Source organism: Sarcophilus harrisii, chromosome 2 (assembly GCF_902635505.1).
Source record: "Sarcophilus harrisii chromosome 2, mSarHar1.11, whole genome shotgun sequence".
Lineage (NCBI taxonomy): Eukaryota > Metazoa > Chordata > Mammalia > Dasyuromorphia > Dasyuridae > Sarcophilus > Sarcophilus harrisii.
The window spans coordinates 331,642,898-331,660,444 of record NC_045427.1 but is presented as its reverse complement, the minus strand read 5'-3'; the positions used below and the strand labels follow the sequence as shown (position 1 = coordinate 331,660,444).

Sequence of the window (17,547 nt, the reverse complement as noted above, 5' to 3'; positions counted from 1 at the left end):
GTCTTTTCTATCTTTGACAAGAAATCAGTCTTTTTCTTCACATTCTTATTCCCTGGCTCAATCATGGTGAGAGGGAGAGAACTTAGAACCTTCCTTGGAATTAATTGCTTTGGAATTAACTCACTATTTGAAAAGATTTTCATTGTTTTTATCTTGGGGGCAATAGAAACAAATTAAACCTCTTGCTTTATCAGTTCCATAGACTCAGGTTTTGATATAATGAAACATATACGTCTAGATTTAGTTTAGTGACAGCTATAATTCTTGCCAAATAGTCATTTTTTTTCATTTCTTAGAGAACTTTGATCTCAAAAGAAAAAAAAAAGATCTTCCATATCCTTCTATTTCTGTTCAGGTAAAAATTCTATGTGTATTTAATTGTTTTGTGTTTTCAGATCAGGCGTGAAGGTGTCCGTCTCTTCTTGCTATGGTTACAAGCTCTTCAGAATAACTGTAGTAAAGAACAGCTCTGGATATTTTCTTGCTTAGTTCCTGGATTTGCCTCACCACTGTCTGAATATGGACCTCGGACTTTAGATAATCTCATTAATCCCCCACTTAACCTTCAAGAAAGTAAGACTATAGGATATTAATTAACAGCATATTCTTTTGTGTTGTGTTTTAAAATTGAATAAGCATTCCAAATCCACTTTAGCACTTCTGTGATTTTTTTTTTTTTTATACTTATCTTTTTGCTGAGTTAGATGTGTACAGATATACTTTTTAAATAGTATTTGCTTTATGGAGGACATATAGAAAAGGAAATGTAAGGTTTTTTGTTTTGTTTTATTTTTTTAGTAAATCAGTTATTTTCTAATTTACTTTCATTATACTTTCATAAATGCTTTGTTATTTCTGATTATTTTGGTTGTTCAGTTGTTATTCTTCACATTTTAAATTTCTATCTCTAGAAATTTCCTTTTAAAATATTGTTCCCTTTCATTTTAGAAAAAACCCTGGCTATTTTTTTTCTTTATGAGTTACTTCCCCTTTTTATTTGTAGTTCAGTTTTTTTTTTTTTTAAATATACATGTGTGTATGTTTTACACAATACATTTGCGGTAAAAGGGGGAACAAAAATATGTTTTTAATTAAAAATGCTGTATTTTTCTATAATAATATTTAGCTGCTTTCTTCACAAGGATCACAACTGTTTTGCCAGATTTCCTTAAATTGCCTTGTTTTATCTTTTTGTGCCTCACAAAGACACTGAGAGGTTTAGTGTACAAGTGAATGTGTTTTAGGATTGGAATTTGTATTTTAATACCAGTCTAGTCTGCTGGCATGTAAATAATGAGTTGTTTATATTTGGATAAATGCCATATGCAACTCTTTAGAAATGGGTTAGACTACTTATATGGTAATAAATTTTAATCCTTTGGTTATTCTCATGGTATTTTAAATCTTATGGACATATTTGATGATAAGGAAACTATAACCTCTTTGATCAACAGTATTTGTATTCAACAGAGGTGCTAATTTCAGTTTCCTAACTTTTGATGTATAATGGGAAATAGGACATACATATGTCAACATTTATTAGAGTTTCATCTTTAATAAGCATGATTGAATTTTTAAAAAATTAATTTAGTACAGATTTAATTTTTTTTTCTCATAAGCAGACTCTCCTTCCTTTAAAACATTTAGCTGAAATTGATGCTGTTTCAAAAAATACTGTTTCATTGCCTCTTATTAGTCATCTATTATATTATATCTTGTTGAATTGGTAAAACTTAACTCTGTTGGTTTTTTAGGACTCTGGTTTTACACACAAAACAAAAAAGTTTTTTTGTTTTCCTCATCTGTTAGAGTTTTATTGAGCTTTTTTTCCCCCCTCTAAGAAATGGTCATTCTTTTATAATGGTCATTCTTTTTCAGGTTACCGTGTCTTAACTCTAATTGACTTAGACCCAAATTGTGATTTTATGAAAAGACACTGAACTTAGAAACTAATAAACCTGGAATCATATTCTCACTCTTTGTCATTTATGTGACCTTTGGACAAATCATTTATCTCTCTGGAATTCAGTTTTCTAATGTTTATGATTAAGAGTCCCAAAATGCACTCTATATTCTAGAGTAGGTAGAGAAGTAAGAGAAATTGGATAATTAAAAGGATGACACACATTTTACTTTAAAATTTAAAAAAAATCTGTCTTGATTATTTTAAATTCGCCATTAAAATCAAGATTAATTAATTTCTCTTAAAAACACACAAAATAAATGATGATGTTAGAAGCAAAAAAGTAGTTACCCCAGCTGTATGATTTGTAGTGATAACTCAGTAAAATGCATTTTCTCCCTTAAATTCAAAATAGACTGCTTAGGGAATATTTTATTACTTCAGATAAACTGAATATATTCAATTGAATTGGAGGAAACAAATTCATGGTTTGCTTTTATTAGCCACAATCAAAATAACAAAAATGATATTAAAAATTGATTTCCTGAATACATAAAATGAAATATGATGAAGAAAGCTATTTTACCTGTGTTAAACACACACACATACACACACACACTCACACACACACATATAAATACACTAACATATACGTGTGTGTGTGTGTGTATTTTGAATATGCCTTTGCTATATATCTATATAGAGACACAAGTCCATATCCTCCTTATATTGTTTATGCAGCTCCCTGAACTATGTATATAATATTTAAGTGCTCTTTTCTGATGTCTTAAGTCTTTGGCTTTTTGCAATTTTTTTTGGCTAATTTTTATAGACTTAGTAGAAGTATAACTTATTTTTCTCTCATAGAATTAGCAGAAAAAATATGACGCTGGTTGAGAGTTTTATGTCTTAACCTTTGGCACTTCTTTGAGCCTTTAACTTTTTAGGATTTGTTAAGTTTTAAGGACCTCGCTAGTTCAAATGGATGATGCATATAAATGCCATATTTTATGGAACCTAGAGGTCTCTTAGAACTTTGTACAATTTCCCATATTGAAGTAACAAATCCAGTGAGACTATCAGAATGACTAAAATTTCTTTGTTTCTTTTGGAGGGTTACTTAGAAACCACACTTAGGACCATATATAATCTACAAAGCACAGAATTCTTAATGATTTTATATAACTATATTTGCCTAGAGTAATAGTTCTCAAAATATAGCCCAAATATCATGGGGGTCCTCAAGGTTTAAATTATTTTCATAATCATATTGAGACATTTTAATTTTCAACATATTAAACATAAATAGATATAACTGACATAAACAAAAGCTTTTTGTGGTGTCCTCAATAGCTTATAAGAATGTAAAGGATTCCTGAGAATTAAAAAGTTTAAGAACAATTCACCAGAATATCTTCAAGATAAAAATTGTGGTTTATATTTATATGCTGCTTTCTTATTATAACATTATGAGGTCATAGTAATAATTATGAGAGTATTATTATTTCACATTTTGCATATTAGAAAATTCAGAACCATAACAGACATGAAATGGCTTATTAAATATTCCATTATTAGTAAAATTTAGCTTAACTGGACTTGAGCTCAGGTCTTCTAAATCCAAGTCCAAGTTCTATTATACAGTACTGCTTAGTGATTATGAAGGAAAACATCCAAAAGGATTCTCTTTCTTGAAATGATATTTAAAATCGGTGAATTTAAAATCAATAAGTAGACTTTCTGTCTTTATTTATTGAGAGTTAAAACATGCTATAATTTTAGGATAATAAATAAGATAGAAGTTCTTCTGTTCATTTAACACTTGTGTAAATAAGATTTTTTTCTTATATCTTTCATTATGAAAAAATATTTGATGACCACTAAACTTTTCTTTTATTTTTGGATAGCCCAAGTGACTATAGAAGAAATCACCCCTCTTGTCCCTCCGCAGTCAGGAGATAAAGGACAAGAAGACCTCACAAGCTATTTTCTAGAAGCACTTTTGAAATATATGGTTATTCAGGTACTTTTTTTAAAAAAAATTTTATTCTCCCTTTTACTATCTTATGTGGGTACATTTTTTCTTAAAATAATTTTACAAGGTAATTTGTGGAATGATAGAGCATAATAATTGGAAGTTAGGGTGGGAAAGAGGGGAGGGGGAGAAAGCACATGCAAAGAAAGCTTCTTGGGAGATCACACCTGAACCAAGCTTCAAAGAGTAAAGATTTTTAAAAACTGAAGATGGAGATAGATAAATAATTTGTATAAATGAATATAAGTAGCAGATAACATTCCAAGAACAGGGAAAAATCCAGTAGTTCCATTTTGATGGAAGTAATCTGAAATAAGACTAGAAAGGTACCTTGGAACCAGACTTTAGGCCCTTTAAATGTTAAACTGAGGATTTTATAAGTTCATCCTAGAAAGAGTATATTGTCACTAAAGGCTTTTAAGTTAGAGGAGTCACATGGTCAGTTGTGTATTAGAAAGCATATTTGGCTGGTGTATGGAGAATGATTTGAGGAGAGAGAGAGAGATGAACAAGTGAGTGAGTATGCAAGGGGAACCAGTTTAGAATTTTTTGCAGTAGTCCACGTGAGAAGTGGCATAAACCTAATTATTATGTTTGTAATGATAGAGAAAGGACAGATCTCACAGAGAGATTCAGAGATCTCTGGGAGGAATTTTATAAATTGATGTAGAGTGAAGTGAATAAAACTGGGAGAACAATTCATACAATGACTAACATCCTAAAGGAAAGCAACTTTATACAGTAGTGACCAGCCTTGATTACAAGAAACTAATGATGAAACCTAATACTTTCTGCTTTCTTAGTAGAAGTGATAAGCTAGTATGAAGTATATATTTAACAAACATGACATTGATTTGTTTCACTTCATTATGCCTTTTTGTTACAAGCAAAGTTTTTTGGGGGAAGGAAGGAGGAGTGAGAGAAGGAGGGGAAAAAATGTAGACTAATGATAATATTGCCAAAAAGAAGACGAAAAGGACAAGCAAGGTTTTTTGGGAGGAGAAAAGAGTGAGAGGAGAGGTAGAAATGTAGACTAATGATAATGTTGCCAAAAAGAAGAGGAAAAGGATGTGAACGAAATTCCAAAACATGTACAAAGGAAAGGAATAAAGGAAGAAGGCAGGAAATTCAGAAACAGATAAGACAACTTTGGAACTAAGATGTTTGTTTACTTTTAATTAAAAATTAAAGATAGCAGGTATTTGCAGGAAAACATTTACACTGTTTTTCTTTTTTTCTTTTTCTTTTTTTCCCTTGTATATATATGGGAATATTCATAAATATTTTTCAAGTTCATAATAATAAGAAAGAAAACAAATTACAGATTAAAGGTAGAAAGAGCTATTTGAGTATTGTAGGTGGGGCAGAAGCCAGAGAATAAGGTATTGAGAAGTGAGTTAGGAATGGTTTAAAAAAAAAAAAAGAAAGAAAGAAAGAAGGTAAAAGAGGTGACAATGGAGGAAGTATCCTAGGGCTGAAAGAGGGAGGAGGGAACAGTTTACTGTTTTTAAGATGATGGTGTCATAGATGTGATGAGAAGGGGAATGGGATTTTTATGAACCTTACTTTTATGAACCATATAAGGGAAGGGGAAAGAACAAAAGAATACAGTATAGAAATATAATAAAAGACTTATTTTATTATAATAATAGCTGCCACTGGGCAGCTACGTGGCGTAGTGGTTAAAGCACCAGCCCTGAAGTCAGGAGGATCTAAGTTCCAATCTCGACTCAGACACTTAACACTTCCTAGCCATGTGACCCTAAGCTTAACCCCAATTGCCTCAGCAAAAAGAAAAAAAAGACTTAGAAGAGGAAAAATGAAGAGAGCATTAAGTGAAAAAGCAGATTTGGGGAGAGAATAGTCCTAAGAAAAACAAAATTCAGTTTACAGAGGGCTAATTTTTTAATAAAAGAGCTAAGAGAGCCCAGTTAGGCCTAATGATGTACAAGCAGATCTGGGCTGTGGGTAAAGAGGGTAAAGGAAAAAAACTGGGATTAACAAATAGCAAGTGCTCACTTCCTTCCTCCCGCCCCCCTTTTCTTTTTCCTCTTAAATTGAATGGAGAGAGAAGGTAAAGAAAAGAAATACTACATAATGGGATATATTTGAAAGAAAAACAGAGCTAACAATTATAACAGTAAATGTGGATGGATGAACTTTACTAAAAGGAAGTGGCAAAATAGATTCAACAAGCAAAACCTAACAACTTGTTTCTTAAATGTTTCTTATAAGATACAGTATTAAAATGAGGGGTTAGAGTAGAATCTTTTGCAACTTATTTGAATCCCAAAAAATATAGTGAACACCCATGAGCTTAGAGAAAGGATCAATAAAATCTTTGCTTAAGAAAAGTAAACTGTGTAAAGATTTTCATATACAATGAAATTATCAATTTCTAAATTATATCTTTTTTAAAATCATAACTTATCATTTAAACCACAAATATATTCAGAACAAAGAGATGTCTGTAAAAAACTGAACTGTTATATGTCAATTATTTAAATATATATGCATTAAACTTAAGTGTAGCAACAAAATGTTTCTGTATGTCCCTTGTTATACCTTTGTTTTCTTCTGTGCATTAAAAATATATTTTATTGATGTTCTGAATTTTTTTCATGTTTATCACTACCCATTGGAATATGAGTAGTGATAAGATGGAATGATAAGAGAGATGGATCCATCTTTCATCATCCTTTAAAAAAAGTGCTCATTTACAACACGTGTATAATTAGGCAAAACAACACCATAGCAGAAAATATATGCTTTATTTTATATATCTAATATATCACCTCTTTGTCTAAAGAAGTATATTTCATTAACTGATTTTTGAAGTTACTGCTTTGGTCAGAGTTTTTAAATCTTTAAAGAGTAAATAATAAAAATGTGCACCAAATGGTATAGTCTTTAAGTGCTAAGTAGAAGCTAATCAATTCATAGGAAGAGTTAGACAAAAAAGAGATAGTTAGGGATTTTACTATATCCTTTTTCAGACTTAAATAAACCTAACAGAAAAACTAGAAAAAGAAAAAATTAAGGAAAATATTGAGAAATATTAGAAAAATTAGATCTTTGACAATTTTTTAAAAATAGCTTTTTATTTTAAAAATATATGCAAACATAGTTTTTAACATTCATCCTTGCAAAACCCTGTGTTTCAGATTTTTCTCTCCCTTTCCCCTATCCTCTCCCTTCCACATTTATCATATTGGACAAAGAAAAATCAGATCAAAAGGGGGAAAAATGAATAAAAAAAAACAAGTAAAAACAACTCAAGAAAAGCAAACAAAACAAAAAAGGTGAAAATGCTATGTTGTGATCCACATTCAGTTCCTCTTTCTGGATGCAGATGACTCTTTCCATCACAAGTCTATTGGAACTGGCCTGAATCACCTTGTTGTTAAAAAGAACTAAGTCCATCACAGTTGATCATCACATAATTTTGTTGTTGCTGTGTATAATATTCTCTTGGTTCTGCTCACTTCACTTAGTTTCAATTCATGTAAATCTTTCCAGGCCTTTCTGAAATGATCTTGCTGATCTTTTCTTATAAAACATTCATATACCATAACTTATTACTTATTTAGCCCTTCCTCAGCTGGTGAGCATCCACTGAATTTCCAGTTCCTTGTATTTAAAAAAAAAAAAGCCTACTGCAAACATTTTTGCACAGGTGAACCTTTTCAAGTTCCTCCACTCCTACCTCTACCAAAAAAACAACTTGTGAGTCCAGGTTTGCTACAATTTAATATAATTTTCAAGCAAATTGTGTCAAACCTTTATAGAAAAATTGGCAAAGATGCACAAACCAGAGAGAGGGATAGCATGAAGAGAAAACTACAACTTATATAATGAATGTTAATGCACAATTATTACTTAATGTCATCACAAAGAAGTTACAACAATACATTTTTTTGAAATCGTTATTATCAGTTTAATTGTGCCAAAAGTAAATTAGTTCTATTTTGAAAAAACTATAATAGATTATACTTCAAAAGCAATTTAAAACATAATTACATCAATAGATGTAGAAAAAGCCATTAAGATGTGTATTTCGTTTGTATTAAAAATACTACCAAACATGTTTATTTCTTTAATTATGGTAAATTCTACCAAAAATTAAGAGTTAACTTTCAGGGGCAGCTTAGATGATGCTGTGGATAGAGCACCAACCCTGGAGTCAGTCAGGAGGACCTGAGTTTAAATTTGGCCTCTGATACATAACACTTAAACTTTTAATAGCTATGTGATCTTGGGCAAATCACTTAACTGCAACTGCCTCATAGAGAAAAAAATTAAGTTAATCTTCATAACAGACAAACACATTTCCTTTAAGATTAGGGATAAAGCAAAGGTGTTTATTTAGTCTTCCCTATTATTTGGCATGGTTTTACAATTTTAGTTTATGAGACAAGAAAATGAAATTACATGTGAATAAACAGGCAGAAAGGCATAAAAAAGCACTTATTAAAAACTTAAGTTACCAGTTTTTGTGCTAAGCGTTAGAGCCCCCTCAAGGAACATATATGTTAATTAGGGTCACAACATGTATATAAATGGGTATAGGCAAGAGTCATACATATTAAATGGAAGGTAACTTTTTTTTCTTACTGTTTCAAATTTTTTTAAAATAACAATTGATTTTTATTTTTCAAAATATTTACAAACATAGGTTTCAACATTCACTCTTGCCAAACCTTGTGTTACATATTTTTCTCACTCCCTTCCCCTTCTCCTCCCTAGACAGCAAGTAATCCAATATAGGTTAAACTTGTGTGATTCTTTTAAACATATTTCCACGTTTATCATGCTTCACAAGAAAAATCAGATCAAAAGAGGAAAAAAATGAGAAAGAAAAACAAGTAACAACAACTCAACAAAGGGTGAAAATACATTGCTGTGATCCACATTCAGTCTCAGTAGTTCTCTATCTGAATGTGGATAGCAGAAGTCTATTGGAAGTGCTTTTCATTACTTCATTATTGAAAAGAGCCAAGTCCCATCAAGTTGATCATCACATAATCTTGTTGTTGCTGTGTTTAGTATTCTCTTGATTCTGCTCACTTCACTTAAGAGTCAATTCATGTAAGTCTCTCTAGGCCTTTCTGAAATCCTCTTGCTGATCTTTTCTTATAGAGCAATAATATTGCATTACATTCATCATTTCCTGTTCCTTGCCTTGTGTAGTACAAAAGGGCTACCACAAACATTTTTGCACATTGGGCCCTTTTCCCTTTTTTATGATCTCTTTGGGATATAGAGATACTGATGTTAAGGTTTGATAGATCTTTGGGCATAGCTCCAAATTATTCTCCAGAATGTTTGGATCATTTCACAATTCTACCAACAATGTATTAATGTCTTGCAAATTTCTTGCATCTCATCCAGTTAGTTGGAGAATGGCTTTTAATCTTATAAATTTGAGTAAGTTCTCTATATATTTTACAAATGAGGCTTTTGTTAGAAACATTAGATGTAAAAATTTTTTCCCAGTTTTCTGCTTCCCATCTTGGCTTCATGTAAAGGGTTGAAACTCTTGAATCAATGCACTGAGGTGGGATCAAGCAGTTAAGGCTAATTACCAATTGGCCAATACTCTATAAGGATATGCTTGGAAAATGGCCCTTCCCACTATCCTGGGCTGGCTCGATAATTGGTGTATATAGAAAATTGTAGGAGGGACTAGGGGGTGGAGTAAGACTAGCCAGGGTCAGTGCTGGCGGGAGTTGAAGAAGGAAGGTCACAGAGATTCTGCTTCCATCCAATTCAATCCTACCTCTAAAGACCAAGAATAAAAAGCAAGGACTTTTGCTTATCCTGACTCTAGCCTATTTTAAGGTATCCAGGGTGCTAATGCGGTCATCACAGCTTCATTGTTTTTATTTGTGCAAAAACTTTAATTTAATATAATCAAAATTAGCTACTTTGCATTTTATAATGTTCTTCTTGGGGGAAGGTGGTTTTAGGGAAAATGCCCTTGTAGCTAATGGAACTGGGAAAGAATTCTAGTACAAGGTGACTTTTGTGTAGAATCCTGAAGGAAACCCTGAAATAATAGGTAAAGATGAGGAGAACATTCCAACTTGGGGATAGCCAGTAAAAAGGCTTGAATTGGAACATGATGCATCATAATAATAAGTAGGACTGTGTGGCTTTATTGTAGAATGTATGGAGGGAGAGTAATGTGGAAGCACACTAGAAAGGGGCCAGGTTATAGCCACATCTGAATTGAAATGTATAAATGTAAACCAGAGGACTTTCTGTTTGATGCTAGAAGGTAATTAATAGAGAGCTGCCAGAGTTTATTGAAAACGGTGGGTGACTTTACAACTGGGTACTAACTTTGGCAGTTCTTGAGGATGGATGGCAGTGGGAAACCATTTGGATACCAATTTGGAGACTAATGTAGACCTCTAGGTGGAAGATGAAGAGGACTAGAATTAGTCTAGGTGGCTGCCTATTTGTAAGACTTTAGCATTGCCCTGGGATTTACCACCTCATTAATGGCTGTACTCTGGATCAACTTTGAGCCATCTAATAACCTTTATCAGCAAACATTACTGGTGAGTACCCTAGCTGCCTGAAGTCTTTCTCCCATGTTTATCATCCTCCCTACCTTTTTAAAAAATTCTCCCTATCATATGAACCTTCAAATACTAATGTTGAGTTCATCTTCCCTGATTCCAGCTTCCTTCTCCCTCATTCATATTTATTTCAATCCTCTCTTTTTCACCTCCCTTCACCACTGTACTCCCTCAAATACTATGAAGAAGTAGCTCTTCTCCTTGCTGAGATATATTCATCTACATGTATCCTTGATAGCATCCCACAGACTGTCATCACTATCATTCTTAGGCTCTCTTATCTTCAATTTTTTATCTACTAATTGTTTTCCTGCTATTTACAAACATTGCCTGTCACTTTATTTATTTGTAACTTTTTTCCATTAAAGTGTTGAGATGAATGAACATTCTAAGAGAGTTTCTGAGTAATTGGTCTGTGGTTTATTTCTATACCCAAAATGCCTAATGGATATATTGAATATCTTATAAATACTTTTTTGAGAGGGAATGCCACTAACAGGAGAAGTCAATCAAATGATTGGTTGACATTTAAATGAGGAGGTGGCCTTAAAGTCTTCAGCTCTTCTTGCTGGGACTATGGATTGATCATGAGATTCAGTGCCCTCTAGCAGTCTATACAAAAGATTCCATTTCTATCCAGACCACTTTCATTCTCATTTTTCTTTTTTTTGAGCTGGATTACCTTAAACTTCTGTATAGGAGTATAGACTTAGTGCAAAGTCTGAATCTTAATAATTGGCTATTAATATAATAGAAAATATAATTTTTCCCAATGGTAGTTAAGTAATAAAAGTTTGCTGTCCATTAAACATATTTAAACTTTTATTTGGTTTGCATATTTTCCATAAAAAATACAAAGATAGAGGTAACTAGATGGTGCAGTGGATAGAGCACCAGCCCTGAAGTCAGGAGGACCCGAGTTCAAATGTGGCCTCAGATACTTGACACTCCCTAGCTGTATGACCCCTGGGCAAGTCACTTAACTTTTACCTTAGCAAAAAAGCAAAAAAAAAAAAAAAAAAGGCAAAGATAAATTTCAACTCAAAATATTTGCATCAATTTTATTTTTTAAATTGATCTCTCAGATATTAAAATTATAAATACTTTTTTCTTGAAATTCTGTATTCATTATGTTAGAAACAGTTTTAAAATTCAGTTAGATGTCTATTTTTCTTTGAATTTTTTTTTTTCCAATCTGACTTTAAACTGTCAAATTTTCAGGAAATGTAATTTAGACTATTGGTTTCTGTCTTATCAATGTATGTATAACCATTTAGATGCTTGTTTTTCCTTTTAAGGTAAAGAGCTTGGAATGGAAGAACAAGGAAAACCAAGAAAAGGGATTTTCATTCTTATTTTCACACTTTAAAAAATACTACTTGCCTTACATTTTCCCAAATATCTGCAAGGAAAACACCTTATATCATCCTATACTGGGTATGCATACTTTAGAGTTTTCTAAAATTTATCTGACATCTATCTCACAATAGAAAAATGAAGGGTATTGCTTTCAGAAAATTCATGGAAATAGAAATGTTTATGTAAAGAAATAATTGATAGAGATGGTACTTTATTATAATGGACATTTTAAATAGCTTACCTAACTTATCTTGACTTCAAAAATGATGAAATTGTCAGGAAGAGTTTTTAAGTGTCTAATGAAGAAGTTTTTACTGGTTATGGGACAGTGCTTTGGAGTGTAAAGAATTCACAACAGACATTATCAGTCAAAGAGTGTCCTTTATTGATGTAAAAAGCTCATGGGCAAAATAAAAAATGATTTTGCAGTATTAGAAATGTGGGTGAGTGAAGGGGGCTTTTTCAAATGTTAGAAGGAAAGGGATGTAAGGGTGGGATCTAGAGAGGGAGAATCCTTTTTTTTTTTTTTTTTTTTTTTTAAATTATAGCTTTTTATTGACAACATATGCATGGGTAATTTTTCAACATTGATCCTTGCAAACACTTCTATTCCAACTTTTCCTTTCTTTCCCTCCACCTCCTTCCCCTAGATAGCAAGCAGTCTCATACATGTTAAACATGTTAAAGTATATCTTAAGTACAATATATGTGTACATATTTATATAGTTCTCTTGTTGCACAAGAAAAATCGGATTTAGAAAGGTAAAAATAGCCTGGGAACAAAAATGCAAGTAGTCCATACTTGTTTCCCAGTGTTCTTTCGCTGGGTATTCATCACCAATCAATTGGAACTGAATTAGATCCTCTCATTGTCGAAGATAGCCACTTCCATCAGAATTGATCCTCATATAGTAATGTTGTTGACATGTATAATGATCTCCTGGTTCTGCTTATTTCACTTAGCATCAGTTTGTGTAAGTCTAGAGAGAGAGAATCCTAATTGAGAACAAACTTGCCTGTACTTTTACCATGACCAGAAATATGATGATGGCTTGGAATCTAGAGAGGGAGAGTCCTGAGAACAAACTTGTCTGCACTTTTATCCATGACCACAGAAGCATGGTGATGGGTTGAGTCTGTCTTAGATATGATATGCTAACAAGATAGACTCAAGATTTTAGCCTAACTTTATATGTGACAGTGGAAATTAGATGGACTCCATTAAAGTTCTTCATTCCTGACAGTGGAGATCAGATGGCTTCTTTAAAGTTTTTGCTCCGCATCATTAAGACTCATTCATTTTGAAAATAATATCATAGGATCATTGCTTTAGAGGTGAAAGTGACCAGAGATCACCTCGTACACTTCCCACCCTTATTTTGCAAATAGGAGCCTGAAATCTTGATTTATTTGTGGAGTTAATAAAATTTTATCCTAATGTTTTAGCCTGATTCATGTTAAAATTTGAAGATTATTACAAAAAAAGTTTTAGATTCTAAAGGATGTAAATTAAGAGCATTCAGAATTCTGAGATGGCAAATTAGATCTGCAGTTTTACATGTGATATATTCTAGTCTATTTATACATTAAACGTTGTATGTGACATAATCTTGCTTTTGTCTTTCTAACTTATGAGTCATAGAATTGTTTAAAACCATATGAACTGTTACTTTGAATTGACCTAGTTGGATAAGCAAGAACTAGGATGAGATGATTTACAAATATGTTGCACTGTTCTTTAAATTTTGTTCATTTAGTACAGGTCTTGTTACATTGTTATTTGTATTAACTATTAGCTCTTTTTTGGTTTGAGTTGATAATTGGATTTAACATTGCTCTAATTCTTTATACTTATAATAAAAATCAGACTGCAAATAGATATTTCTATATGTGTATCTGAAAAGTTATAGTAAGCCCATTTGGGATTTCATGCTGACTTAGTTGTAGTTACACAGAAACTGTTTATTTTACATTGTCACAGACCCATGAATGTTTAGACTTATTTGTACAAAGATCTTTTTTTCATTTCTTTTGCATAGATATCCCACAGGTGAGACCAAAGCCACATTATATAATGATAAAGAAGGATGTTGAAAGCAATGAAACAATCTATTGCACAAAAGAGCTTTTCCTCAAGGCTCGTGTTATAGTCATTCGCTGGCTGGTTTCTTTCTGGCTTGAGCCAAAACCTCATACAGGACCTCATATTCCTGGAATTGAAGGTGAAATCTTGCCAAAGAATATTCAGGTAACATCTGTATTATATTTCAAAACATTTGTGATAGGAAAGTCTCCTAGGCTGAGTTAGTTTTTCCCAGAGCTATGGTCTTTACAGGTAGTGAAATTCTTTAAAATCTAATTTGTTTTGGGACTAGCTCAGGCTCTTGACTTGGTTTCTCATTCATTTAAATGATCAAAAGCTATCATGAAATCTGTCTTGCTCTCCAAAGTTGAACTGGGAAGTTGTATTCTGTTGAATATATAGGAGTATCCTCAATGAATACTCTTATTAAATGTCCTCCTACTATGGGGGTTAAGTAAACTTCCTTATATTGACTCTTGAATGCTTATGAGTGCTCATGTCATGCCATAATCAGACCTCTCAGTACCAGAAGCTATCAGGAGGCTGACCTGAGTCAAGTTTAGTTCTTTTGATAGCATTTAATTGTAAATTAAATATTTTACTTCTCATAAATAGTAAAAATTATCTGTCAATTTTTGTTCACCATCTCAATGTGATTTGTGTCAATGTGTTGCAGAATTCACAGTACTGATCTGCAAGCCAGTTTTTTGGCAAAAAAAAGGGGGGGGGAAGGGGGTATTTTCACACTGAGAAGCTACCCACAGGCCATTTCCAGATAGGAATTAGCAAAGGTTTGGGTATAGAATCTTGGTTTTTATTAGCCTTCTATGGTTGAGACTAGGAAGTGATTAGGGGCTAATTTTCAAATCAGTAAAGGGTGGTGATTGTTTCCCAGACCAAAGTGATTCCCAGATAAATTGGGAAGTGGGGGATTCCTGTGGGAACCAGGTAGGAGGATGGGAATCATTTTTAGGAATTTCCCCAAGTCAGGTGGCTCACCCTCCACAAAGATCAGGGGACACAATTCTATTACATCATTTCCCCCTCAAGGAATAGTTGGAATAGTCAGAATGACCTGATATGGTCCTTTCCATTTTATACCTAGAGGGTCAACACCTTGAGGCTTCCAAGATTTCAAGTATACCATGTCCCCTGGATTTACAGGGGAGGCAGTCTGAGTATGAACATCTGTAGGTTTAGGGAGATGCTCATTTGAATATTCAGAAAAGGCCTTCTGGACTGCACCAAGCTGTGTGGCAAACTGGGTGACAAGATGCTGTTCTAGATCTACAAGAATGTCAGAGGTTAAGAAAAGCTTCCCATACAGAAGTTCAAGGGATTTCAGGTTCATGTTCTTAATGCAGTGGGAAGCCCTAATGGGAGATTCTTCACCAAATTCTCTTGAGTCTCTAATGACAGTTTAGTAAGGACTAGCTTGAGAGTATGATTCATTTTCTCCATCTTCTCAGAATCCTAAGGACCCAGGCAGAGTGGAGGTGGTAAGTGATTTTAAATTCCTTGGCCACATTTTGGGTTACCTGAGAAATGAAGGACCGGCCATTGTCGCTTTGCAAGGAGCTAGGCAGGCCAAAGGGAAGTATGATCTCTTTTAGCAAAGCACTTTGATACCTCCTGAGGTTTTTTAGTCCTTCAGGGAAAAACTTCTAGCCAATTAATAAAGGGGTCAGCAAAGATCACAAGCAACTTGAAACCTCTGCAAGGGGGCATATGTGTGAAGTCTATTAGCCAATCTTCTCCTGGGTATGTGCCCCTGTTCAGAGAAAGGGCACATACCCAGGAGAAGATTGGCAAATAGGGAGAGGGAGAGAAAAGCTCCTTCAGGATTTACTTGGCCTGGGCAGAAGTAAACTGGGCACAGGCTTGGCAGACCTGCCTGATTGTTCTTCTAGCTTGTGACCAGTAAAAATGTGTTTTATAAAGGATTGAAGAGCATTTCTTCCCAAGTGGGTAGCTTGGTGAGGACCAAAAATAAGTTTCCACTGACTTGCTTCTAGGATGAAAAGTTGGCCTGAGGGTGTTTGAAATCAGCCAGAAGGAGAAAGGATGTATCCCCTTTGTTCTGCAAGGGCTTGTTCCTGTGAGCTATATGAAGGGGTATAAGGATCAGGGAGCTGGGGAATTAAAGGTGCCATAGTCAGGGGTAAATGGGCAGCAGCTTGCGCAGTTGAATCTGCAAACCTATTCCCCTTCGCCTGAAGTGAATGTCCCTTTTAGTGCACTTTACTGAAACCTCTCTGGGTTCATAAACAGCTTGCAATAGTTATATAATTTCTCCTACCTATTTAATGGGAGAATTCTTTGTTGTCAAAAGTTCCCTTTCTTTTCATATAGCCCCATGAACATGCAAAATATGAAAAACATACCTGAAGTCTGTATAGATGTTCACTCTTATTCCCTTCCCCAGTTCCAAAACTCTGAATAGGGCAATAAGTTCAGCTTTCCGGGCAGAAGTCCCAGGAGTCAGTGGCTTAGCTTCTAGGATTCTACTGAGGGTCACCACAGAATAATCTTTCTTTCCCCATTTTCAAGAAAATTAAACCCATCTGTAAACCATTTGCCATCTGGGTTGTCAAGAGGATTGTCCCTCAAGTCCGGTTGACTGGAGTAGACAGAATCTAAAGCTTCCTCACCATTATGAATGATGTCACTCGATTGAGTGTTATCAGGGAGCAGGGTGGAAAATTAAGAGTGTGATACACCTGGAGAGTCAGTTGGGGTTGTCTAATGGGAGACCCTGATATCTAGTAAGCCACCTATCAGCAAGCCACTGATGCCCTTTGGCTTTTAAAATGCTCTGAACCCAGTGCTGGGTAAAAAACCGCCAATGGTTGCCTTGGGTTAGTTTTGAGGCTTCTTCAATTAGAAAGGCTGTAGCAGCCACTGCTCTTAAGGCAAGAGGGCCATTCTACAGAAACTGAGTCTAGTTGCTTTGAGAAGTAGGCAATCGGCCTGGATCAGGTCCAAGAGCCTGAGTTAAGACCCCCAGGGCCTGGCTCTGCCTTTCAGCTACATATAGAGTGAAAGGCTTTTCTAAATTAGATAAGAGTGAGGGCAGGGGGCAGAAGTTAGTTTGATTTTCAGTCTTTAAAGTCTTGGCCTGATCAGGGACTTGAATAGGGGTTAGGTTATGATCCAAATATTTTACAGGCAATGTGGGTTTTTGGATAAGGACACCCTGCAGCCTCTAGAGATCAGAAAATTAAGAGTTTTTGTAGCTGCATCTAGGGAAGTGTGAAGGATGTAGAAGACCCTTACCCGAAATGATTACTCAGAGATCACTCAGTAGAAGGCAGAAAAGTTGTTTATTGAAAACCGAGGAAGAGCCGTCCTTCCTTAACTTTTGCGAGATAAGAAAGAGAAAGCTGGCGGTAGGAGGGCTAAAGAAGTAGTAAAGATACATAGCTTTTATACAAGAAATTACATCACAAGTAAGAGAGCATTGAGAAGGGGGGGGGGGGAGGCATCTAATTGGTTGTTGCTATTTGGGGAGATTGGAATGGAAGGTTTCTGTTTCCCTGAAATCTTTTGATTTCTAGGAAACAGAAAATCGGGCCTTCAG

General features: G+C 34.1%; 1 protein-coding gene across 15 annotated transcripts in view; it reads left to right on the top strand.

Annotated features, from left to right (window-relative positions):
* Positions 1-17,547, top strand: part of RALGAPA1 (Ral GTPase activating protein catalytic subunit alpha 1) — a 289,451-nt gene that overhangs the window by 61,366 nt on the left and 210,538 nt on the right. For all 15 annotated transcript variants that reach the window (XM_031952869.1, XM_031952861.1, XM_031952860.1 and 12 more), the window contains exons 6-9: positions 396-573; positions 3,811-3,926; positions 11,824-11,962; positions 13,924-14,132. In XM_031952869.1, the coding sequence (XP_031808729.1) occupies positions 396-573; positions 3,811-3,926; positions 11,824-11,962; positions 13,924-14,132 (642 nt within the window). The remainder of the gene's footprint in view (positions 1-395; positions 574-3,810; positions 3,927-11,823; positions 11,963-13,923; positions 14,133-17,547) is intronic.